The sequence below is a fragment of the Schistocerca cancellata genome, chromosome 7 (assembly GCF_023864275.1).
Source record: "Schistocerca cancellata isolate TAMUIC-IGC-003103 chromosome 7, iqSchCanc2.1, whole genome shotgun sequence".
In the NCBI taxonomy this organism is placed as follows: Eukaryota; Metazoa; Arthropoda; class Insecta; order Orthoptera; family Acrididae; genus Schistocerca; species Schistocerca cancellata.
In genome coordinates, this window is record NC_064632.1 from 85,680,071 (window position 1) to 85,705,810 (window position 25,740).

At 42.4% G+C, this 25,740-nt stretch overlaps 1 protein-coding gene across 1 annotated transcript in view; it reads right to left on the reverse strand.

Moving 5' to 3' along the window:
- The window catches only part of LOC126092652 (dynein axonemal heavy chain 1-like), an 894,951-nt gene that overhangs the window by 346,688 nt on the left and 522,523 nt on the right, over nucleotides 1–25,740 (reverse strand). The window contains exon 35 of the mRNA XM_049908374.1: nucleotides 4,207–4,309. Coding sequence (XP_049764331.1) covers nucleotides 4,207–4,309 — 103 coding nt within the window. The remainder of the gene's footprint in view (nucleotides 1–4,206; nucleotides 4,310–25,740) is intronic.

Genomic DNA, 25,740 nt, shown 5'->3' on the forward strand with positions numbered 1-25,740 from the left:
AACAGAAGAGAACCCATGATTGAACCATTTGGAACACCAAATGTAATTTCACCCCAGTTAGATGAAGTGGCAAAATTTCTTAAACTACTTAAACCATACAAAGAATCCTTTTTACTGTTCTGTAGATATGACTTAGACCACACATATGCAGTTCGATTTATACGATAGAATTGTAATTTCTGTAACATAATGTCATGGTTACACAATCAAATGCTTTGCAGAAGTCACAGAAAATTTCTATTGATGACATTTTAGCATTTAAAGACTCTATTATGTGGGCATTGAAATCGTATATCGCTGTCTCAGTGGAACAGCATTTTTGAAGTCTGAACTGTGATGTACTAAGAATCCCATTACTGATCAGATAGCTAACCACTCTTGAGTACATTATACTCTCGACAATTTTTGAAAATGCTGTAAGAAAGAATACTGGCCAGTAATTACTGACATCTATGGTGTCCCCTTTTTTGTAGAGAAGCTTGACAATTATATATTTTAACCTGTCTGGGAAAATACCTTGAGTTAGTGATGTATTACATATGTGGCTCAGAACATTAGCTGTAACTGCTCCACATTGTTTTAATGTCTTGTTACAGATGTCATCCACTCCAACAGAGCATTAATTTTTCAAAGATTTAATGATTTTCCTTATTTCACAATACGATGTTAGGTGAAAATTAATCTGGCTAAGATTTCTCAAAAATGACTCTTCCATGTACTGCTAGGCTTTTTCTTTTGGACTATTCTCACCAAATGTTTCACTTACACTTAAGAAATGGTTGTTAAATACATTAGCTACTTGTGTTCTGTTGGTTAAGATGGCCTCATTCTCTTTAATAGTAGTACTACCTACCTCGGTAGTTATTTTTCTTGTCTCCCTTCCAACAACATTCCATATTGATTTGATTTTATTGCCTGAGTTGTTAATTTTATCTCTAGCATAGATATTTCTTGATTTTCTAACAACGTTTCTCATTATGTTACAATATTTTAATAGTGTAAAATTACTTCTGAGTCTTTACTAATTCTTGCTGTCTCATACAAAAACTGTTTGGTGTTAAGGGATACAAATTTTTAAAGAAATATGTTGCATTTACCATTAGCATTTGGACAATTATATACATATTGTCAATTAATATTTCTTTAACTTTCTCTGAAGTGCTCTGAAGATACCAGTGTTGAGCAACCTTACACTTTTAGTTAATGGTTTCTGAACTGTACGTCGTGCTAGGTTTAGTAAGTTAATCAATTGTGCACCATGGTCTGATAATCCATTTATCACAGGGAAAGCATGTTTTAGTTTTACATCCTCTTGCTGTACAAATACATTATCTATTACAGTGCTACTGTCTTGAGCTATATGTGTAGGGAAATTAAATCACCAACTCCAGGGAAATTGATCACCGATTCTACATTATATGTCCTTCATAATACTTCTAGTTCACTTTTCCTTTCGGAACTGCTTAGTAAATTTACACTGAAATCTCCACAGATTAATAACTTCTTTTTTGTCTGACAGACAGCATAATAGAGTGTCAAACATTTTTATTAATAGCTCCCAATCTCCTAACGGGTGTCTGTACACTGTTGCTAGTATTAACACTACATTTTCTATGTGTAGTTCACATGCATAAATTTCAAAGTGCTGATTGACGCAAAATTTGCTTACTTCTACTGTTTTGTATTTATACCCTTGTTATGTGTAAATGGCAACTCCTCCTTTATCCATGCTAGATCTGCAAGTGTAAGATGCTAAATTATACCCATTTATGGTGACACTATCCATCCCCACAGCTCCATGGTGTTCAGACAGACAAAGTATATCAATCTCATTCTTATTTTTGAGATAATCTAAACACGCTAACAACTCATCTACTTTATTTTTTATTCCCCTGATATTTTGATGAAGTTAAGTTGACACTATCCCTTAGCTTTATCCCTATTTACTGCACATGAAGATTCTTTTATTCTATTTTTCTTGACTGTTATCTGTCTGGACTATGGCTGTAACCTAAAAAACCTGTCTGTCTGGTCCCATTAACCACAGGGATCTACCCTTGTGCGACTGTGGCCCCCTTACAGTATCTGCTAATAGAGAAGCTAACATATCTTTCCCCTTCCTATTTAGGTGCAAGCCATATGTAGTGTATCCCCACCTGCCAATAGCATCAATTGGAACAACACTTACTTGAGACTTTGGCCATGTCCGGAGAATCCTGTTCAGTTCAGTGTTGACATGCCTTATAGCAGTGTTTACCCAGGGCCAATTATGGCGCTGAAAAACCTTCACAAACCACACATTCCTGTGCCCAGGTTCTGCTTCTATTTTATCCAGGTCACTCCTAATACTATATCCGGGATTCATAGTCAGGCTGTTTCCTGCTCCCCCAACTATAATTACCAGATCTTCCTTCTGAAAGTCGCTGCATAGCTGGCCGTCACCTGGCTAAGGCTAGCACTTGATTTCACAAAACTTGTGACCTGGTACCCTGCAACTAATTTCTCCTGAAGCTGTTGACCTACGCCCCTCCCATGACTGCTACCTAGAAGCAGAATTCTTCCTTTCCTATTCTGATTTGATCCCGACCTGTCTTTTTTCTTTACGCTAATATTCTGCTTTAGTCTACATTCAACTACTTCTGGATGAGGCCCTTCCTCCGCTACTTCAGATAGGAACCCACACTGATTTACTAACTGAATTGAGAAAGTTTTTTCAACAGTATCCCTTTTTCGCCATTTGCTTGCTACTTTTTTCAGGCACATTGTCTCTTTTTCCTCCCTTCCAAATTCACATTTTCTAATTCAGCCTCCTGTTAAGCAATTTTTCCGCCCTTTCTACATAATCTACATTGCTATGGAAGAGCCTCATATTCTACTGTGTTTTCCTCACTACTACATTCACCCCAATAAAACCATAACCTACAGTCTTCACAAAACACCCCCTCCTTCAGATTTCTACGCCAACCACCACATTTATCACACAAGATTTGACAGAATAATTTACACAAAAGCAGAGAATAACTTGGCACAAGAGCACTGAAGTTTTGTTACCTGTAATATGTAACGAAATGCTAATGTAAAGAAACTTTCAAACTTACTTTCAAAAGTTTTAATTAACAACCTAAACTCCATATGACAGACATGAATTAATTTAACTTTGAACCACTAAGTATAGCAAAAAATAAAGATCTACACACGCACAAAATTCACACCTAGAATGTAGACAAAACTAATGACTACCAGCCTTTACTAAACACTTTCTTTTCCATCTAAATACACACAGAAAAGCAAAGCCTTCAATAGACAGCCTAGAGAAGAGGTAAATGTGATGGTCTAAAATGTAATATTAACTAAATTAGCTCTTATTTCACTACTTATCACTTAACTTAGCGAGAGCTTCATGGATGTGTGTCTCGAAGACCTTAGGATTAATAGTTATGTCCAGAGAAATGAGGTGACATGGGCAGCTAAAGGCTGAAGGGGACGACCGCTGATGGTTGGGAGGGAGAGACAGAAGTGAGACATACTAGCAATGTGACACCAGTTGGTTCATCATGGTAAACACTGCAGGAGTAGTGTGTGGCACACAATGAACTGTAAGACAGTGGAGAGGAGAATGTGAATGTAGAAAGAGTGACTTGTGTGGCACGGAGATGAGGATGATCATCTTTCCAGGCATGATGACAAGTAGTCACTGTGAAGAATTTGGGTAGTTAAGTGGAGCTCAGCTGTTGTTCTCTCATGGGAATGACTGGAGGATTGGGTGCATCTGCAGATAACAAACAACTATTGGCAGACTATGCTTGGAGGACAGTAGCCATCCTTAAGAGCCTAGTATGTCTTTCTGCATACCGGGAAAGGAATTGAGAACATAATTTTATTAACACCTATGTCACCACAACTGATAGGTAGTGAAACACTTCCAGATGGAATTTTTGTCAGAAGAGAAAGGGAGGGAGAGAAGCATGAAGAAAGAGTAAAAATACATTTATAGACTGAATGTGTCCCTTATAACTATGGAAGTTCTTGTTGAGTATGTATTCCTCAGTTCTTGCAGTACATTAACTGAACTAGGACATAAAAATAAAATCCAAAGATTATTTGATAATTTAAAAACACAGGCAACACTGCATACTACACTTCTTAATACAAGAAAGTATCTGTACTACAATTATAAACACAGCTATGATGTTTTATTGGCCTCACCTGAAGAGCACTCTCAGGCCATGCACTAAACCAGTCAATTGTGCAACAATTAACAAGGGCAGGGAACTGTCGAAGACGTGCACGGAACACCTCTCCAATGGGACTGTTAGCAGAGAAATGATTAATCAGGTATTTCATTAAAAAAAATTAGGAAATTTCTTACACAAAATTATTACTGTCACACTCTGTTCTGAAATAATAAGACCAGTTTGCAACAACATCGTAAAGCATTATTTGACATTTAAAATCATGATTCAGTTCACTGACCATGTTTCATAGGTCTCATTATGAAGGGGGGATCTAAGTTTTATGTGTATAAAGAAAGAGTGAAGGCAAGCAAGTGTTAAGAGAAGCAGATGTCACAAACTCATTACGTAAACTTTATTAATAGTTGTCATTTATTTATTACATATTATCTGTACTTATTTACATATCAAAACCGACAGAGAAGCCATTACTTTATAAAGTTTATTGCTTTCCAGATTACACACAACAGCTTGTATTATCTACAGTATCATTCTTAATATTTAAATAATCACACAAGCAATTGTCAGTGAAGAAGAATCACCTTATTTTTTTTAATACTTGAGGCCAGTTTACAGCGAATGTTATTACCTGCCATGCTGATAATGGAAATCTACAATCCTTGACTGTAGATAATCAACTTCTAGAAGCAGTAATTTGTAAGATATTTCTAAATACTAAAACAATTAAACAATGGAAAATCCAAGATGGAATGTAAAAATACCAGAGAAGGGAAGTTGCTGCTCACCATATAGTGGTAGGGACAATAAAAAGATTCACACAAAGCTTTTGGCCATTAAGGCCTTTGTCAGCTGTAGACACACATACACACACATGCACACACACACACACTCACATAAACACAACTTGCACACATATCTGCAGTCTCAGAGAGCTGAAACCACAATGCGAGCAGCAGTACCATTGCATGATGGGAGAGGCAACTGGGTGGGGGTAAGGAGGAGGCTGGGGCGGGGAGGGGGAGGTATAGTATGGTGGGAGTAGTGGACAGTCAAGTGTTGCAGTTTAGATGGAGGGCAGGAGAGAAGGTGCAGAGGGGGAGGGGGTAAATAGTGGAAAGGAGAGAAATAAAAGAAATTAAAAGACTCTCTTTTATTTGTCTCCTTTCCGCTATTTACCCCCTCGCCCCTCCGCACCTTCTCTCCTGCCCTCCATCTAAACTGCAACACTTGACTGTCCGCCACTCCCACCATACTATCCCTCCCCCTCCCTGACCCAGCCTCCTCCTTACCCCCACCCAGTCGCCACTCCCATTATGCACTGGTGCTGCTGTTCGCAGTGTGGTCTCAGCTCTCTGAGACTGCAGACGTGTGTACAAGTTGCGTTTATGTGAGTGTCTGTGTGTGTGTGTGTGTGTGTGTGTGTGTGTGTGTGTGTGTGTGTGTGTGTGCGCGTGCATGTGTGTATGTGTGTCTACTGCTGACAAAGGCCTTAATGGCCAAAAGCTTTAATTGTGTGAATCTTTTTATTGTGCCTATCGTGACTGAGTATCTCCGCTATATGGTGAGTAGCAACTTTCCTTCTCTTGTATTGTTACATTCCATCCTGGATTTTCCATTGTTTGATTTTTGCCTGACAGCTTTTCTTCAATCCTAACCCTGTGCTGTTTTCCTTCATAACTATATTCTTTCGTATCTGCTATACTCAATGTCATTCCTTCTTTCTTTTCTTTCCCATGTTTCTCTTGCTTCCTTACGAACTGCACTCCATGCTCTACTTATGAGCCACACTGTATCAACCATCTCGGCCACCAGCAAAAAATGGCCTCAAGACCATGCCGATTGTTAGTGCAGCACCTTAGGTCCAACATTACTCCCGCCGATATAATGAAGCCTATATCTTCAAACTAATCACACTCCCTGTGTCAATTCCTGGATTTTTCCGTGTTATCTGTTGCACTTTTCCGGTGCCACACAATCTTACATCTCTAACTACGAACCTCTCCCCACCCCCCACACTTTCCCCATTCTATGCCTGTTCGCACCCACTAAATCCACCTCTTCCAGTCGTATCTGCCATCCCCCTTACGCTTATCCACCCTTAAACCTGCTACCCACAGTAATATACATATATTTATTATTGATTAGTAATTTTCTACTTTGACCCTTGTAATTTCTCGCAAATTTTAGTAAGTTTTTGCCTTCCACTATCATTGTCTTCCTCAGACTTCATCTCGTTTTTTTCCCCCTTGTTCATCCATTTTGTACTTTTCGTACTTTCCACACATATTTGGGTGTATTTTTGAGTAATTTTTCAGATGTAATTCTACTTTCTTACATAATTTTTCGCATTTTTTGCACCACCACGGATCCATGCTCCTTCCATCTGTTTCCTTATTCCTAGCCAGATCCCAGTCCCACATACTGTTCCTGCGTTGTTGTTTGGCTCATGAATTCCCCCCTAATGCCCTTACCACCAAATTACCCATCTCTGGTTGCCACCCCTCCATCCACAATGACCTCCACCTGTTCAGATTCTGCCAATCCTTAGCCCTCACCAACATAGTCCTGCAAAACCATATCAGCCAAACCCAATCCTCCTTGCATTACCTTCTCTCAATCTGCAAAAGTCTCCTGCTATGCAGTCCTAAATTCCTGGAACCCATAACAAACACTGAAACTCTTGCCCTGCAGGAACTTGAGCAACACACACAACATCACCTCAAAAAGCTCTCCATCCTACTCACTTCCTACTCCCATCCCGGAGTACCACTGTCCACCACTTCTACAACTACCTCCAAACCTCCCCCACGCCCCCTCATAGCTGACAAACCCTGTCTCGCAGACCTACTACATTTACGCCACCCTCCCAAACTCCCTCCCATCACCACACAGAACCCAAAACCTAAACAGATCAGCAACGCAGTTATGAACACTTCCTCCAGAAGCCTTAGTCCCACAGAAATATCAGCCCTTTCCAAAGGCCTCACCTTTTGCCCCACTCCCAAACTCAACCGTGCAGGACTAGTTAGAGACCTTCTCTCCTTCTCCCAGTCCCTGCAGTGGAAACACTTTTTGCTATCAACCCGACCAATGAGACTCAACCAAAGACCAATATTGAACCTTGCCTAACTCATTTCACTCCTCCAGCCAACTGTGATCTCCCCCCCCCCCCCCCCCCCCCACTGCCTCCAAACCACCCCCTGTTAACTTTCCAGAATTTCTTAACTTTGAACCTTGCCTCAACATCATTCCCCAAATCTCTCAACATGCAAACTAACGTTACATCCACAGAAAGAACCACAGTCCACCATCTAAAAACTGATCCCGACCTTATAATCCTATCTGCTGACAAAGGCTCCACCACCGTTGTTTTGAACCACAAGTATTACATGGCAGAAGGACTCCGTCAGCTGTCAGATAGTTCCACCTACAAACCATGCCACAGTGATCCCATTCCAGTAATCCAGCAGGATCTCCAGTCACAGCTCAAATCCTTAGGCCCATCCCAGAACCTCTCCCCAGAGTCCATCTCTCTACTTATTCCTACCAAACCCCACACTCCCACCTTCTACATGCTTGCTAAGTCCATAAACCCAACCAACCAGAACACCCCATTGTGGCCGGTTACTGTGCCCCCACTGAGAGAATATCTACTCTCATAGACCAACATCTTCAACCTATTACCCAGAACCTATCCTCCTGTATATAAGATACCAACCATTTCCTCGACCGACTCTCCACAGTTTCTGTCCCGTTACCACACGGTGCTCTGCTCGTCACTATTGATGCCACCTCCCTGTACACTAACATTCCTAATGCCCATGGCCTTACTGGTGTCGAACATTACCTTTCCAGATGCCCTATGGATTACAAACCAACAACCTCCTTCCTAGTCTCCATGACCAACTGTATCCTCACCCACAATTACTTCTCCTTTGAAGGCATTAGCTACAAACAAATCCACAACAGGGCTATGGGCACCTGCAGGGCACCATCCTATGCTAACCTGTTCATGGGCCATCTAGAGGAATCCTTCCTAAAAACCCAGAATCCTAAACCCCTCACCTGGTTCAGATTCATTGATAACATCTTTGCTATCTGGACTGAAGGTGAAGACACCTTATTCACATTCCTCCAGAACCTCAACAACTTCTCCCCCATTTGCTTCACCTGGTCCAACTCAACCCAACAAGTCACCTTCCTAGATGTTGACCTTCACCTCAGAGATGGCTACATCAGTACCTCCATCCAATCAAACCTACTAACCACCAGCAATACCTCCACTTCTACAGCTGCCATCCATTCCATACCAAGAAGCCCCTTCCATACAGCCTAGCCACCCATGGTTGTCGCATCTGCAGTGATGAGCAGTCCATCTCAAAATATACCAAGGGTCTCACTGAAGCCTTCACTGACCGTAATTATCCTCCCATCCTTGTGCAAAAACAAATCTCTCGTACCTTATCTTTCCAGTCTCCCACCACCTCCCAAAGTCCGGCCACAGAGGACCATTCCCCTCGTAACTCAGTACCATCCCAGATTGGAGCAACTGAAATACATTCTCCGCCAGGGTTTTGATTACCTCTTGTTGTGCCCTAAAATGAGAAATGTCATACCCTGTAATAGACCTAGATGCAAGACATGTCACATACATTCTCCTACCACTACCTAGACCAGTCCGGTCACTAACATCACCTATCCCATCAAAGGCAGGGCTACCTGTGAAACCAGTAATGTGATTTACGAGCTAAGCTGCAACCTCTGTGCTGCATTCTATGTATGCATAACAACCAACAAGCTGTCTGTCCGCATGAATGGCCACCGACAAACGGTGGCCAAGAAACAAGTGGACCACTCTGTTGCTGAACACGCTGCCAAACATGATATCCCTCACCTTAATGACTGCTTCACAGTCTGTGCCATATGGATCCTTCCCACCAACACCAACTTTCCTGAATTGCGCGGATGGGAACTTTCCCTGCAATACATCCTACGTTCCCATAACCCTCCTGGCCTCAACCTTCGTTAGTCACTGTCCTCACCCATCCAGCCCCCTCCCTGTTCCCATTCCAGCACTACACATCCATCATTTCACCGCCACACCCAGTCTTTTAATTTCTTTTATTTCTCTCCTTTCCACTACTTACCCCCTCCCCCCTCTGCACCTTCTCTCCTGCCCTAAACTGCAACACTTGACTGTCCACCACTCCCACCATACTATACCTCCCCCTCCCTGCCCCAGCCTCCTCCTTAACCCCACCCAGTCGCCACTCCCATCATGCACTGGTGCTGCTGTTCGCAATGTGGTCTCAGCTCTCTGAGACTGCAGACGTGTGTGCAAGTTGCGTTTATGTTAGTATGTGTTTATGTGTGTCTACTGCTGACAAAGGCCTTAATGGCCGAAAACTTTTATTGAATGAATCTTTTTATTGTGTCTATCGTGACTCAGCATCTCCGCTATATGGTAAGTAGCAACTTTCCTTCTCTGGTATTGTTACTAAAACAATTACATATTCCTAGACGTTGTTAGAACTTTTTTAAAAACAGATTAATTTTATTGCATTTTGAAAGATGGTAGTGTGGAGCTAAACAGGAGAAAAATGTAAAGTAAACAGGTGCTATAAAATGTATAACTTAAGAGACAGGAGCATTTGTTCAACTACACTTCTGTGAAACATCTCTTCTACTGCTAGCTCTTTGCTATTGAAAACAACCTACAGACTGCAGTAAATAAATGACACACTCTTCTGTTGATGTCCATGGATAAAGCATGTATTAAACATCTGTTAGTGTCTTACTGTAAACTATATTCAGAGTTTTGAGTATGTGCACAGCATACATCAGTTTGAATGGACTCGTTTGTGTTTTGATAAGTTTGTGAAACGCTTTTACAGTGTGGTTGTATCTTTGCATTTACCAGGACAATGGAAACCTATTATACCACACAGGAAATTGCAGATATTGTCTTCTGTCATGGTCTAGGAAATGGAAGCAACTGAAGATCATGTCAGTTTTATCAGTAGTTTAATAACAGTTATACATAGCTGTGAATGCTGTGGGTTCTTCTGTGACCCTGAGGTATTTACAACCTGTGAATGCTGTGGGTTCTTCTGTGGCCCTGAGGTATTTACAACATAGTAACACTACTGAAAGTAAAAAATAGTCTAGAATGCTGATACACCTAAATAAGGTGTGATCAAAAAGCAATGGGAGTTTTTGTTTTTCTTAAAGACTCTTTATTTATTCATAAACATCAGCCTTGTCCCCTTCAAAGAAATCTCCCTCAGATATAATACACATGTGTCAAAGCTTTTTACAATCTTGGAAGCACTTTGTGGAACTCGCATATTGTGATGGTGTTCAGCTACTTCAGCGATTCTGTTCTTGTCACATCAGTGGTGGCAAAACAATGTCCTTTCATGGTTCTTTTCAGCTTAGGGAATAAAGAAATCACAGAGTGCCATGTCCAGAAAGTATGATGGCTGAGGCAACACAGAATGTTTGTTTTTTTTGACAAAAAAAAAAAAAGTGCCGATGTGTGAGTGGGAGCACTACCATGATGCAATTTCTACGAGTGGTTTTGCCGCATTTCTGGTTGTTTTCTTTGGACTACTTCACACAAATGGTGTGTACTTCCAGGTAGTATTCCTTATTAACCATGTGACCATAAGGCAGGAACACATGATGCACTATCCCATTGTAATTGAAGAAAACAGTGAGAAGAACCTTCAAATGTGATCACACTTATCACATTTTTTTTCAGTCTTGGCTCTTCAGAGAGTTTCCACTGGGATGACTTGGCTTGGTTTCGACATCATATGCACATACCCACACTTCATAACCTGTTATAACCTTACTTATAAGTTCTGGATCATTGTGAGCTTCATTTAGCAATTCCTACATAATGTCTATGCGACATCATTTCTGGTTAAAATTCAACAACTTCTGAACAAACTTTGCTACTACACATTTTATGCACAAAACATCTGAAAAAATTGCTTGGCATGAGCCAAATGATACGTTGACATCATCAGCAACCTCTCTGATGGTGATTCAGTGATTTTTAAGAACCATTTTCTTTACTTCTTCTACATTGTCAACAGTACCTGATGTCCTATAGCATCCAAAGCAGTCGTGGTCTTCAATGTCTTCTCGACCCACATTGAAACATTTATACCACTCATAACACTTGTCTTTCTCATAGTAGATTTGCCAAATGACACAGGCAACATTTCAAATGCGGTGCTGCACTTTATTCCATAACTCAAACAATATTTCACGCAGATTCTTTGATCAATCTGTTTTGAAAGTAAAAATCTGCTGAGCACTCGAAAACATGTATAACCTTTTGCAACTAGTAAAAATAAACTATATAATCAAAATGGCTGAAGATGCAAACATACATCAGGAACATATGTGGCAACAAAAAAGAAAAGGAAAAAAAAATTGAAACTTTGTTGTATAAAGCCCACAACATTAAAAAATTCCCTTTACTTTTTGATCACACCTCATTTACATCTTTTAAGATCAGTATTGCTTAGCATCACTGTCCTATGTTCGATGTATTGCCCTCGCTGCAGTCTTCCACACTACTGCTGGTGAGTCTATAGATGCACTGTATATGATAGACAAGCTCAGAATTGTGGTTGCTTAAAAAGATGTGCCAGCAAGTCAGAGTCTTGAGCAGTTAGGTCATGTGGATTTGTGTCCTCCAGTGGCATAACTGCCAACCAATGAACAACTGCAAGTAATGGAAGACTGACGCTCGTCTGGCAGCATTTTTAAAAGTTCCATCTCTCACTTAGCTGTGGGTGGCACATGGTGTGTTGCAGTCGTTTGACAAAGATGCCATTGATACCACATTCTTTCCCAATAAAATTGTGTACTGTGAATACACAGTGATGGTGTGGATGATTATGAGCAGGTGGTCTGTGCTGTGCCACTGCTGATGCAGCTGGCTGCGGCACAATGGCACCAACCACAAGTGTCCCGACATTCACCTTACAAACATTCAGGAACATCTGCTGAGAATCTGGAGGTAGATGTCCATCCGAGAGTTCATGTGGGTGCAGCACTGGCAATGTTGAGGACGCAGAATTTTGTACAGCTGGTGCATGCTTGATGTCTATGATGGCCATCACAGTGACAGGCATTGTGGCTGCAGCAGTGGCTGTGAAGAAGGCAGCTGTGGAAGTTGGCAGAGGTTGATCTCTATGGCACAACCATCCGGAGACCCACACTCCTGGTTGTCAGGCACCAGCAAGGGCTTGCTCCAGTGCAGCAGGCTGTGTTGCAGACAACATGTCTGAAAAACTAATCTTTATGGTAGAATTACTATAATCACGGGAATGAAATCATTTAGGTGCTGAAGATGGGTGCCAGATGTGCCATGAATGGTACAATCTGGATGGTCAGATGTTTGAGAGAAAACGCTGGTTTCCCAGTTGGAAGGCTTATTATAGGCATGATAGGAAACCTTGTTATTCATACAGAACTTCATTGGAAAGTTTACATGAGAAACAAAGTGGTTAGGGTGAAAGAGATGCAACAAAGTGGGGTGGTGGAAATGGAAATGAGCGTTTGGCGTCATTGGCCGGGAGGCCCCTCGCGGGGCAGGTCCGGCCGCCTTGGCGCAGGTCTTATTACAGTCGGCGCCACATTGGGCGACCTGCACGCCGGATGGGGATGAAATGATGATGAACACAACACAACACCCAGTCCCTGAGCGGAGAAAATCTCCGACCCAGCCGGGAATCGAACCCGGGCCCGGAGGACGGCAATCCGTCACGCTGACCACTCAGCTACTGGGGCGGACAGTGGGGTGGTGATGACTATGTAAGAATTCTGCTAGCAAAGCATTGTCAGCAGGTATAGTGCAAAAGATGCTCAGAAACAACAACAAAATATTTTCTCTAGAACGCTAAGCATGGTTCTGCCTCTCTGTTTGATTAATGGTAATTTTTAAATTATATAGAAGAAAACTGCAGACCATTGTCTGAAACCATTGTTTGTGACAATCATTGTAAGAAAAATAAGTGAGTGTTTTGATATGCTAACACTAGTAATAGACTGCACTGGAATAACAAAACGTGGTTTCCTACATGCATCAATAACAATGAGCCATCTTTTGCTCCAGAAAAGACCAGAAAAATCAATACAAAAGTGTTGCCAATGATTGTCAGGTCAAAGGCAATTGAAAAATTCTAGGCACTGAGGTACCTGATTATCCGTGGTCAGTGTAGCAACAACAGGCAGATTAACTTGAACTTCCTGAGCTTTGATTACTTTAAGTGTGTCACTGAGACAAGGACTGTGATGTTTTTGAATCTAAGGCTGTGTTCTATTATCAGCAAGGTTTTGAATAAAAGCATCAGGAAGCATTTCATCTTGAAATGAAGCTCCACAAGAACAGTTAAATTTACAGTTCCTAGTCATGCCCTCCAGTTCAGTGATCCATTCCTTGTCAGATTGACTAGCAATGGAAGAGTGATGCTTGCCTAACAGCGAGCTGGTGGTAGATTCAAAACTGCCAACTCTTATTTAGCTGTGAGTGGTGCAGTGGGTACAGTTGATGAAGATGGCATCGGTACTGTAATGTCTGCATTTCCTGTGTGGAATAATAGGCTTCCATTATGCTGATAAGTTCAAAGATGAAACTTCATTGCGAAAACATTTCACAAACTTATCAAAACACGATGTGGTTCCATTGCCATCAATGTATGCACTCCACATGGCCAAAACATAAATATGGTTTACAGTAACATTAACAGATGTTTACTGTATGCTGCACCCAAGGACAATAACAGAGGAATGTGTCCTCATTTATTTACTGTATTCTGGAAGTTGGATGTAATAGCAACAGCCTTGAAGTATAAGGGATGTGTTTCACAGTGTCAATGATGAACATATGGTGTGCATTTTGGAACCCATGTTGACTGCCGCCCCCCCCCCCCCCCCTCCATCTACTCAGATTCTCTCAAGGTATGGAATTTTTTTTACCATCCTGTATACAAGATGCTCCTCAGAAACAGTTTAAGCTCTTATTCTGAAGCAAGGCCCAGTTTATGCTACATCAAAGTTCATCCCACACTATATACACAACAGCCACACTGATAGCATCTGCCATACACTCCACGTATTGTATCGCCACTGACTCAGACTGGCTCTGGGACAGCTTACATGTTGATATCTTGTGTGGTCTCATCAGAGGTTGTTCCTGATGATATGTGCTCCTTATGTAAAGCCACCACAGCAGTCCTCAGTGGGGCTGCACCAGCTATTCATTTCTGCAGTGACATCAGGTGGCACCACAACACTATTAAATAATTTATTATTAGTATATAGCTCTGGTTTATCATACATATTAGATTTGTCACATGTTTAAGTGGTGAAAGGACTGCAATAGCACTGTTTCTAACACTTTTACTGTTTGAAATTGTCTCTATGTCATTTGAGCAGACTATAGCTATTAGTGTATCAATTTGGCTGAAATATTTAGCCAGCAGAAAAACAAAACCTATCACTTAAAAAGAATGGTACATCCAGCATTCACACTATAAGCTGCACTGAGCTCTGAACTATTCAACTTAAATAAATACCTTCCACGGCTATCAGATAGCATAAGAACCTTTCTCTTCTCTGTCTGAGATGTTTTTGTTGATTTTTCAATGAATCTGGAAGCTCTTTCCATGTGTGAGTATTTTATATTAGTCATCATGAGGTTTCATACCACTGTCATCTTTTAAAGTAGTCACAGTGGCATATGATATTTGGGTGTCTTCATTTTAACATATAAACACTATCATTGCTGAGCACTTACTGTCTATTTAGTAACTGTGTACTTGCTTTGTTAATGGATGTATTAAATTTCCTCTCCTTCACAGATTTTTCATCTACAGTCAGTAACAGGTCTATGTTTTCACAACGAAAATGTAACTTCCTGTCACATTTAGGACATTTAATGCTTCTGTCATGTTTCTAGCATTTTTCCACATAGATTATTATTGTGTTTCTTCGGAGATCTAGTGTTCAGCAACAGCCTAGTGTCTCACTTTCTTATTGTCCATTCTGTTGCTTCATTTCCTATTTTAAGCCTCATCCTTCTTCTAACAGCACTATGATAATTTAATCTTTTATTTAATTTTTACTTAAATAATTTTCATTTTCTCTTGTGCAGACCCATATTTTTTACACTGGACTTGCATCTATGCATCTGACGTAATACACAGTTTTAAAGTTTGCACACATTATGTGTTTATGAATATCTCCATTATACTGTTTTCAACAGTCTAATTTTTTGAACATATTTATCCAAAGAACATAGAATACACAGTTAGCAAATTATACTTAATGAAAAAGATCCTACAGAACTGATATTTACTTGCATTCACAATTATTGAAACTGGTGTCCTCTGGAGGCTGAAAACTCTGGCCATGTAAACTCAACCCCATACATGGATTAAGCATGGTAGATATTTTTCAGGATAGGAGCAGTTATTACATTTTAATATGTAAATGATGCACCTCATCTTACAGATGCAACTGGTATGTTCTCTTCATGTAAGCTGGTTATCCTGTATGCTTACTGACTGGTCAAGTCACCTATTATTTATTTTTCTCCTTAGATGAAAACAATAATTGTCCTGAATTACATACATACGTTTCAAATCATGTCATGACTTTCTGGGCACAATTACAAAACACAGATATCTCAATTACTTATAAATAATACAGCATAAATGAAGATAGTCTACTCCTTTGACATTTATCTGGCTGTCCAATGCAAGCTGCCAGTGACAGTGGTTACGTGGGCATGAGGCATGCTTGCTTGTGTGAATGGTGTGTGTGTTTCCTTTTCTGAAGAAAGTTTTGGCTGAAATCTAACAGTGTAACAATTTTTTCATTATGGGTGTCTACAACTCAACATGTCATCTTTATGGTGAGTAGCGATCTATCCCTTTCCTTTCATTGTTGCTACTCCTGACACACTTTCTGTCATACTCTAACACTTATTAGTAATAAACTCATTCAAAGCTACTAAAAAGCAGCTTCCCTTTAAATTTTTTTTCAGTACTTTGGAAGTTTGTTAAATTAACTGATACCTACATGTTAGGAACCAAAATGTAAACTTTCACGGCCGGAAATATCATGTCCATTATAATTATCCGGGCTGTTATGCCGTGGTCGGTTGATGAATGCTGTGGTGATTCCCAACGTTTCGTCTCCGACTGCGGGAGACATCTTCAAGGGGGTCCGTAGCTTGATGGAAGATCCAACACACACACTGGCTCGCTACTGACTGCCGCTACATTCCGTGTCCGCGCGCCCCCGCGCCGCGGCGTGACGTCACGTGTTTTGAAAACGTCAGTGCAATTGGCCGCTGTCCGTCGCCGTCGATCGCCGTTGCCATCACCCAGTAGTGGACGAGTGGTACACATCTTCTTTAACACCGGCATCCATATACCGTTTAATTTGACGCCCTCCTCCTTTCTGTTGAAATTATTTGGGTGTTTAGCGATTTCGATCGCCTCCCTGTAGAGCCTTTCGTAATATCCGCTCGTGGCCGCTAGTACTTGCGTCTCCTCGAAACGAATATTGTGGTTCCCCGGCTGGAAAGCATGCTCCGCAACAGCTGATCGTTCTGTTTCTCCTCTTCTACAATTTCCCTTGTGCTCTTCCAAACGTTTAGAAACAGTTCTTTTAGTGGTACCCACATAAACATCACCACAGCTGCATGGGATCCTATACACTCCAGATTTTTCCAATGGTTTGCGAGCGTCCTTGGCAGGCTTAAGGTATTCCTGTATCTTCCTGGTGGGCTTGTAAATTACGGTAATATTCCGCTTCGTCAAGATCCTCCCTATTCTTTCCGTTACATTTTTAACAAACGGCAGGAAAACCTTAGATTTTGCAGTAGCCTGTACGTCAGTATGATTTCTGCGTGGCTGCCTCAACGCACGTTTTATTTCGGCGGACGAATATCCGTTCTTCGTTAGTGCATTGTGGAGATGTTCCATCTCAGCGTCGAGCAACTCAGGTTCACAAATATTTCTAGCTCTGTCCGCTAACGTCTTGATAACACCCCGCTTCTGTTGTGGGTGGTGGTTCGATTCCCGGTGCAAATAACGGTCCGTGTGCGTGGGTTTGCGGTACACTGAGTGGCCCAATCTACCATTTTCGTTTCTACACACAAGCACATCGAGGAAATGTAGTTTGCCGTCTACCTCCTCCTCCATAGTAAACTGAATTCTTGGGTTTATACTGTTCAGATGTTCGTGGAACCGGCTTAGTTCCTCCCTACCATGTCTCCACAACACAAACGTGTCATCCACGTATCGGAACCATACATTTGGTTTCTTGCTGGCAGTACCTAAGGCCTGTTCTTCGAATTTCTCCATAAAGAAGTTTGCAATTACGGGACTTAGGGGGCTTCCCATAGCCACGCCATCCGTTTGCTCATAAAACTGTTCATTCCACTTGAAGTATGTGGTCGTCAAACAACACTTAAACAGCTCTAAAATATCGGCAGGAAAAATTCGATCCAGCTGTTCCAATACATCATTAAGTGGAACCATGGTAAACAGCGATACCACATCGAAGCTGACCAATATGTCCTCCGGCTGGACCACTATGCCATTCAATCTGCTGATGAAATGTGTCGAATTCTTTATATAAGAGTCCGAACGGCCCACATGTGGTTTTAACAGCGTAGTCAAAAACTTGGCTAACGAGTAGGTGGGCGAACCAATGGCACTTAGTATCGGTCTTAACGGAACATTTTCTTTATGAATTTTGGGCAATCCATAAAGCCTCGGTGGTAGCGCAACCGAATTGCAGAGACCTTTCTGTACACTCTCTTCAATGGAGGACTTTTTTATTAACCGCGACACAGTTCTGAGAACGTTGTTAGTGGGGTCCTTATTCAGCTTCCTATATGCTTGCGGATCCAGTAGATCCGTAATTTTTCTCTGATAGTCGGCCACATCCATAACCACCGTTGCGCTTCCTTTGTCAGCTGGGAGAACCAAAATACTACCGTCGTCATTCAGGAGTTTTAAAGCTCTTCTCTCACCCACAGTTATATTACTTTTCGGCGGTTTTGCATTGGCTAATATTCTCACTGTTTCTATACGGATTTCTTCAGCTGTTACAGAATCTACACTGCGAATTCCTGCTTCTACATTGGCTATAATTTCTTCCGTGGGCACAAAACGCGGACTAACAGCAAAATTTCCTCCCTTGGCAAGCACAGATGTCTCATCGTCAGATAACGAACGTTTGGACAAATTGATAACGGTCCGGGAAACGTCTAAATGCCGAACAGTCTGATTAGGTAGCAAATTATCAAACTTCTTCTTCTGTCTACTAGACGTCGTCAACATACGCTTCCCCATGGTATCATGCAGTAGTCTATCAATTTTATCCCAGTCACCGCTGCACAGTTTATTACTGATCGTAATATGGAGAGACATTAACTTACAGTTTGTGCTTGCCAAGTCCCGTCGGGTCTGCTGAATGCGCTCTCGTAGTAAGGCCTCCTCAGTCCGTTTGAAAATGCGTTGTGCCTTTCCCGAATAGAACAGTCGCTTTATCTTCAGAAACTTCGGTATAACGCCGACGGCTCTGCAACAGGACAGGAATGTGAGGGAACACAAAAGCTGCACTCTCTTCTTCTGGAGTCCTTCCAGGCGTCGCACTTCTCTTGACATCTCCTCCCCGTAGAGGCGTCTGATACTAAAATGTAAACTTTCACGGCCGGAAATATCATGTCCATTATAATTATCCGGGCTGTTATGCCGTGGTCGGTTAATGAATGCTGTGGTGATTCCCAACGTTTCGTCTCCGACTGCGGGAGACATCTTCAAGGGGGTCCGTAGCTTGATGGAAGATCCAACACACACACTGGCTCGCTACTGACTGCCGCTACATTCCGTGTCCGCGCGCCCCCGCGCCGCGGCGTGACGTCACGTGTTTTGAAAACGTCAGTGCAATTGGCCGCTGTCCGTCGCCGTCGATCGCCGTTGCCATCACCCAGTAGTGGACGAGTGGTACACATCTTCTTTAACACCGGCATCCATATACCGTTTAATTTGACGCCCTCCTCCTTTCTGTTGAAATTATTTGGGTGTTTAGCGATTTCGATCGCCTCCCTGTAGAGCCTTTCGTAATATCCGCTCGTGGCCGCTAGTACTTGCGTCTCCTCGAAACGAATATTGTGGTTCCCCGGCTGGAAAGCATGCTCCGCAACAGCTGATCGTTCTGTTTCTCCTCTTCTACAATTTCCCTTGTGCTCTTCCAAACGTTTAGAAACAGTTCTTTTAGTGGTACCCACATAAACATCACCACAGCTGCATGGGATCCTATACACTCCAGATTTTTCCAATGGTTTGCGAGCGTCCTTGGCAGGCTTAAGGTATTCCTGTATCTTCCTGGTGGGCTTGTAAATTACGGTAATATTCCGCTTCGTCAAGATCCTCCCTATTCTTTCCGTTACATTTTTAACAAACGGCAGGAAAACCTTAGATTTTGCAGTAGCCTGTACGTCAGTATGATTTCTGCGTGGCTGCCTCAACGCACGTTTTATTTCGGCGGACGAATATCCGTTCTTCGTTAGTGCATTGTGGAGATGTTCCATCTCAGCGTCGAGCAACTCAGGTTCACAAATATTTCTAGCTCTGTCCGCTAACGTCTTGATAACACCCCGCTTCTGTTGTGGGTGGTGGTTCGATTCCCGGTGCAAATAACGGTCCGTGTGCGTGGGTTTGCGGTACACTGAGTGGCCCAATCTACCATTTTCGTTTCTACACACAAGCACATCGAGGAAATGTAGTTTGCCGTCTACCTCCTCCTCCATAGTAAACTGTGTTGTGGAGACATGGTAGGGAGGAACTAAGCCGGTTCCACGAACATCTGAACAGTATAAACCCAAGAATTCAGTTTACTATGGAGGAGGAGGTAGACGGCAAACTACATTTCCTCGATGTGCTTGTGTGTAGAAACGAAAATGGTAGATTGGGCCACTCAGTGTACCGCAAACCCACGCACACGGACCGTTATTTGCACCGGGAATCGAACCACCACCCACAACAGAAGCGGGGTGTTATCAAGACGTTAGCGGACAGAGCTAGAAATATTTGTGAACCTGAGTTGCTCGACGCTGAGATGGAACATCTCCACAATGCACTAACGAAGAACGGATATTCGTCCGCCGAAATAAAACGTGCGTTGAGGCAGCCACGCAGAAATCATACTGACGTACAGGCTACTGCAAAATCTAAGGTTTTCCTGCCGTTTGTTAAAAATGTAACGGAAAGAATAGGGAGGATCTTGACGAAGCGGAATATTACCGTAATTTACAAGCCCACCAGGAAGATACAGGAATACCTTAAGCCTGCCAAGGACGCTCGCAAACCATTGGAAAAATCTGGAGTGTATAGGATCCCATGCAGCTGTGGTGATGTTTATGTGGGTACCACTAAAAGAACTGTTTCTAAACGTTTGGAAGAGCACAAGGGAAATTGTAGAAGAGGAGAAACAGAACGATCAGCTGTTGCGGAGCATGCTTTCCAGCCGGGGAACCACAATATTCGTTTCGAGGAGACGCAAGTACTAGCGGCCACGAGCGGATATTACGAAAGGCTCTACAGGGAGGCGATCGAAATCGCTAAACACCCAAATAATTTCAACAGAAAGGAGGAGGGCGTCAAATTAAACGGTATATGGATGCCGGTGTTAAAGAAGATGTGTACCACTCGTCCACTACTGGGTGATGGCAACGGCGATCGACGGCGACGGACAGCGGCCAATTGCACTGACGTTTTCAAAACACGTGACGTCACGCCGCGGCGCGGGGGCGCGCGGACACGGAATGTAGCGGCAGTCAGTAGCGAGCCAGTGTGTGTGTTGGATCTTCCATCAAGCTACGGACCCCCTTGAAGATGTCTCCCGCAGTCGGAGACGAAACGTTGGGAATCACCACAGCATTCATCAACCGACCACGGCATAACAGCCCGGATAATTATAATGGACATGATATTTCCGGCCGTGAAAGTTTACATTTTAGTATCAGACGCCTCTACGGGGAGGAGATGTCAAGAGAAGTGCGACGCCTGGAAGGACTCCAGAAGAAGAGAGTGCAGCTTTTGTGTTCCCTCACATTCCTGTCCTGTTGCAGAGCCGTCGGCGTTATACCGAAGTTTCTGAAGATAAAGCGACTGTTCTATTCGGGAAAGGCACAACGCATTTTCAAACGGACTGAGGAGGCCTTACTACGAGAGCGCATTCAGCAGACCCGACGGGACTTGGCAAGCACAAACTGTAAGTTAATGTCTCTCCATATTACGATCAGTAATAAACTGTGCAGCGGTGACTGGGATAAAATTGATAGACTACTGCATGATACCATGGGGAAGCGTATGTTGACGACGTCTAGTAGACAGAAGAAGAAGTTTGATAATTTGCTACCTAATCAGACTGTTCGGCATTTAGACGTTTCCCGGACCGTTATCAATTTGTCCAAACGTTCGTTATCTGACGATGAGACATCTGTGCTTGCCAAGGGAGGAAATTTTGCTGTTAGTCCGCGTTTTGTGCCCACGGAAGAAATTATAGCCAATGTAGAAGCAGGAATTCGCAGTGTAGATTCTGTAACAGCTGAAGAAATCCGTATAGAAACAGTGAGAATATTAGCCAATGCAAAACCGCCGAAAAGTAATATAACTGTGGGTGAGAGAAGAGCTTTAAAACTCCTGAATGACGACGGTAGTATTTTGGTTCTCCCAGCTGACAAAGGAAGCGCAACGGTGGTTATGGATGTGGCCGACTATCAGAGAAAAATTACGGATCTACTGGATCCGCAAGCATATAGGAAGCTGAATAAGGACCCCACTAACAACGTTCTCAGAACTGTGTCGCGGTTAATAAAAAAGTCCTCCATTGAAGAGAGTGTACAGAAAGGTCTCTGCAATTCGGTTGCGCTACCACCGAGGCTTTATGGATTGCCCAAAATTCATAAAGAAAATGTTCCGTTAAGACCGATACTAAGTGCCATTGGTTCGCCCACCTACTCGTTAGCCAAGTTTTTGACTACGCTGTTAAAACCACATGTGGGCCGTTCGGACTCTTATATAAAGAATTCGACACATTTCATCAGCAGATTGAATGGCATAGTGGTCCAGCCGGAGGACATATTGGTCAGCTTCGATGTGGTATCGCTGTTTACCATGGTTCCACTTAATGATGTATTGGAACAGCTGGATCGAATTTTTCCTGCCGATATTTTAGAGCTGTTTAAGTGTTGTTTGACGACCACATACTTCAAGTGGAATGAACAGTTTTATGAGCAAACGGATGGCGTGGCTATGGGAAGCCCCCTAAGTCCCGTAATTGCAAACTTCTTTATGGAGAAATTCGAAGAACAGGCCTTAGGTACTGCCAGCAAGAAACCAAATGTATGGTTCCGATACGTGGATGACACGTTTGTGTTGTGGAGACATGGTAGGGAGGAACTAAGCCGGTTCCACGAACATCTGAACAGTATAAACCCAAGAATTCAGTTTACTATGGAGGAGGAGGTAGACGGCAAACTACATTTCCTCGATGTGCTTGTGTGTAGAAACGAAAATGGTAGATTGGGCCACTCAGTGTACCGCAAACCCACGCACACGGACCGTTATTTGCACCGGGAATCGAACCACCACCCACAACAGAAGCGGGGTGTTATCAAGACGTTAGCGGACAGAGCTAGAAATATTTGTGAACCTGAGTTGCTCGACGCTGAGATGGAACATCTCCACAATGCACTAACGAAGAACGGATATTCGTCCGCCGAAATAAAACGTGCGTTGAGGCAGCCACGCAGAAATCATACTGACGTACAGGCTACTGCAAAATCTAAGGTTTTCCTGCCGTTTGTTAAAAATGTAACGGAAAGAATAGGGAGGATCTTGACGAAGCGGAATATTACCGTAATTTACAAGCCCACCAGGAAGATACAGGAATACCTTAAGCCTGCCAAGGACGCTCGCAAACCATTGGAAAAATCTGGAGTGTATAGGATCCCATGCAGCTGTGGTGATGTTTATGTGGGTACCACTAAAAGAACTGTTTCTAAACGTTTGGAAGAGCACAAGGGAAATTGTAGAAGAGGAGAAACAGAACGATCAGCTGTTGCGGAGCATGCTTTCCAGCCGGGGAACCACAATATTCGTTTCGAGGAGACGCAAGTACTAGCGGCCACGAGCGGATATTACGAAAGGCTCTACAGGGAGGCGATCGAAATCGCTAAACACCCAAATAATTTCAACAGAAAGGAGGAGGGCGTCAAATTAAACGGTATATGGATGCCGGTGTTAAAGAAGATGTGTACCACTCGTCCACTACTGGGTGATGGCAACGGCGATCGACGGCGACGGACAGCGGCCAATTGCACTGACGTTTTCAAAACACGTGACGTCACGCCGCGGCGCGGGGGCGCGCGGACACGGAATGTAGCGGCAGTCAGTAGCGAGCCAGTGTGTGTGTTGGATCTTCCATCAAGCTACGGACCCCCTTGAAGATGTCTCCCGCAGTCGGAGACGAAACGTTGGGAATCACCACAGCATTCATCAACCGACCACGGCATAACAGCCCGGATAATTATAATGGACATGTTAGGAACCGTTGTCACATCTTTTGTCAAGGTCTCTCCTGGTGTTATAAATATGTACATCTTTGTTTAACAGTTTAACAGTTTAGAAGAATGTATTCATTGGAGTGTCAGCAATTTCTTACCCTTCAACACCCCTTTGCATAAATCATTATGTGTGTTTGTACAGAATCATAACTGCCTACATTTGAAGGACAAATAACCTACTGTAAGATATGATTGCTCGGTTTGTAATTATTCTTTCTTATGTTGTTGTCGTTGTGGTTTCCAGTCCAGGGACTGGTTTGATGCAGCTCTCCATGCTACTCTATCCTGTGCAAGGTTCTTCATCTCCCAGTACCTACTGGAACCTACATCCTTCTGAATCTATTTAGTGTATTCATCTCTTGGTCTCCCTCTACGATTTTTACCCTCCACACTGCCCTCCAATACTAAATTGGTGATCCCTTGATGTCTCAGAATATGCCCTACCAACTGATCGCTTCTTCTAGTCAAGTTGTGCCACAAATTTCTCTTCTCTCCAGTTCTATTCAATACCTCCTCATTAGTTATGTGATCTACCCATCTAATCTTCATCATTCTTCTGTAGCACCACATTTCAAAAGCTTCTATTCTCTTCTTGCCTAAACTACATCAAAGATTGTGTCAACATCGAGTCATACCAGTGTTGGGTTTGTGTCGGTTCCGGAGTGCCACGACCGACCTCATTTGAGCTCTTCTGTCCGGAGAGTTAATTTGGAGTTGGAACGGCTACTTGGATCTGGTGCAGGGTCACACATTGGTGTGGTTCCTGTTGATTCACTCTGTAGGTGGGACTATACTAGACATGGCCTACACCTCAACAAGAAAGGGAAGGGTAAACTGGCTGGGCTGATAGCAGGAAATTTAAAGGGGGGAGGAACTACATCTCATGGTGGAAACTCTTTTTTAGTGTAAGATGAACTACATCTCATGGTGGAAACTCTTTTTTAGTGTAAGATCAATGTCCAGTGGGAAACTCAGCCAGGCAAGTACTAAAGATGTTAAAAAAGTTCAAGATACTCACAAAAGTAAAGTGAAAAATAATGTTAGTATATTTCATCAAAATATTGGTGGACTGAAGAATAAAATTGATGAGTTTCTGCTTTGTTTAGACGATATAGAAACTGAGAATGTAATAGATGTACCATGCCAGTCTGAGCATCACACTGTCACTGATATGCAAAAGGTTAGCATCAATGGGTACAAATTAGCTGCACATGTAAGAAGAGATAATATGATGAGAGGAGGAGTTGCCATATATGTCAAAAGCTTCCACAATAAAAAATTTAGAAACTCAAAAAATTTGTGTAGAGCAACATATGGAAGCATGTGCCACTGAACTTAAACTAAATGATGGCACTTTCATAATTGTAACAGTGTATAGGTCCCCCTCAGGGAATTTCCAGCTATTTCTAGAAAACTTGGATGCTTTGTTGTGCTATCTGTCAGACAGGGGGGAGCAAATTATCATTTGTGGGGATTTCATTGTTGATTCCCTGAAAGAGTGTAATAGGAAGAATGACTTTGTAGTATTACTCAGTTCTTTCAATTTGAGCTCCATCATTGATTTTCCTACTGGGATAACAGAGAACAGCAGTACATTGATAGATAACTTTTTTATAGACCAAGATAAGTTTAAGGACATAAATGCTTATCCTGTTGAGAATGGTCTTTCAGATCATGGTGCACAGATAGTTACAGTACATGACATAGCTCCATGCAGTATATCAAATCAGACTTTCAAAGCAGTGCATTCAATTAACAATATAAATATTGCAAACTTTAGGGAAAGCCTACGGCAGCTAGACTGGGATGAAGTGTATAAGGAACCCGATGCAAACTTGAAATGTAACTTATTTCACGATACATTTTTAAGGGTAT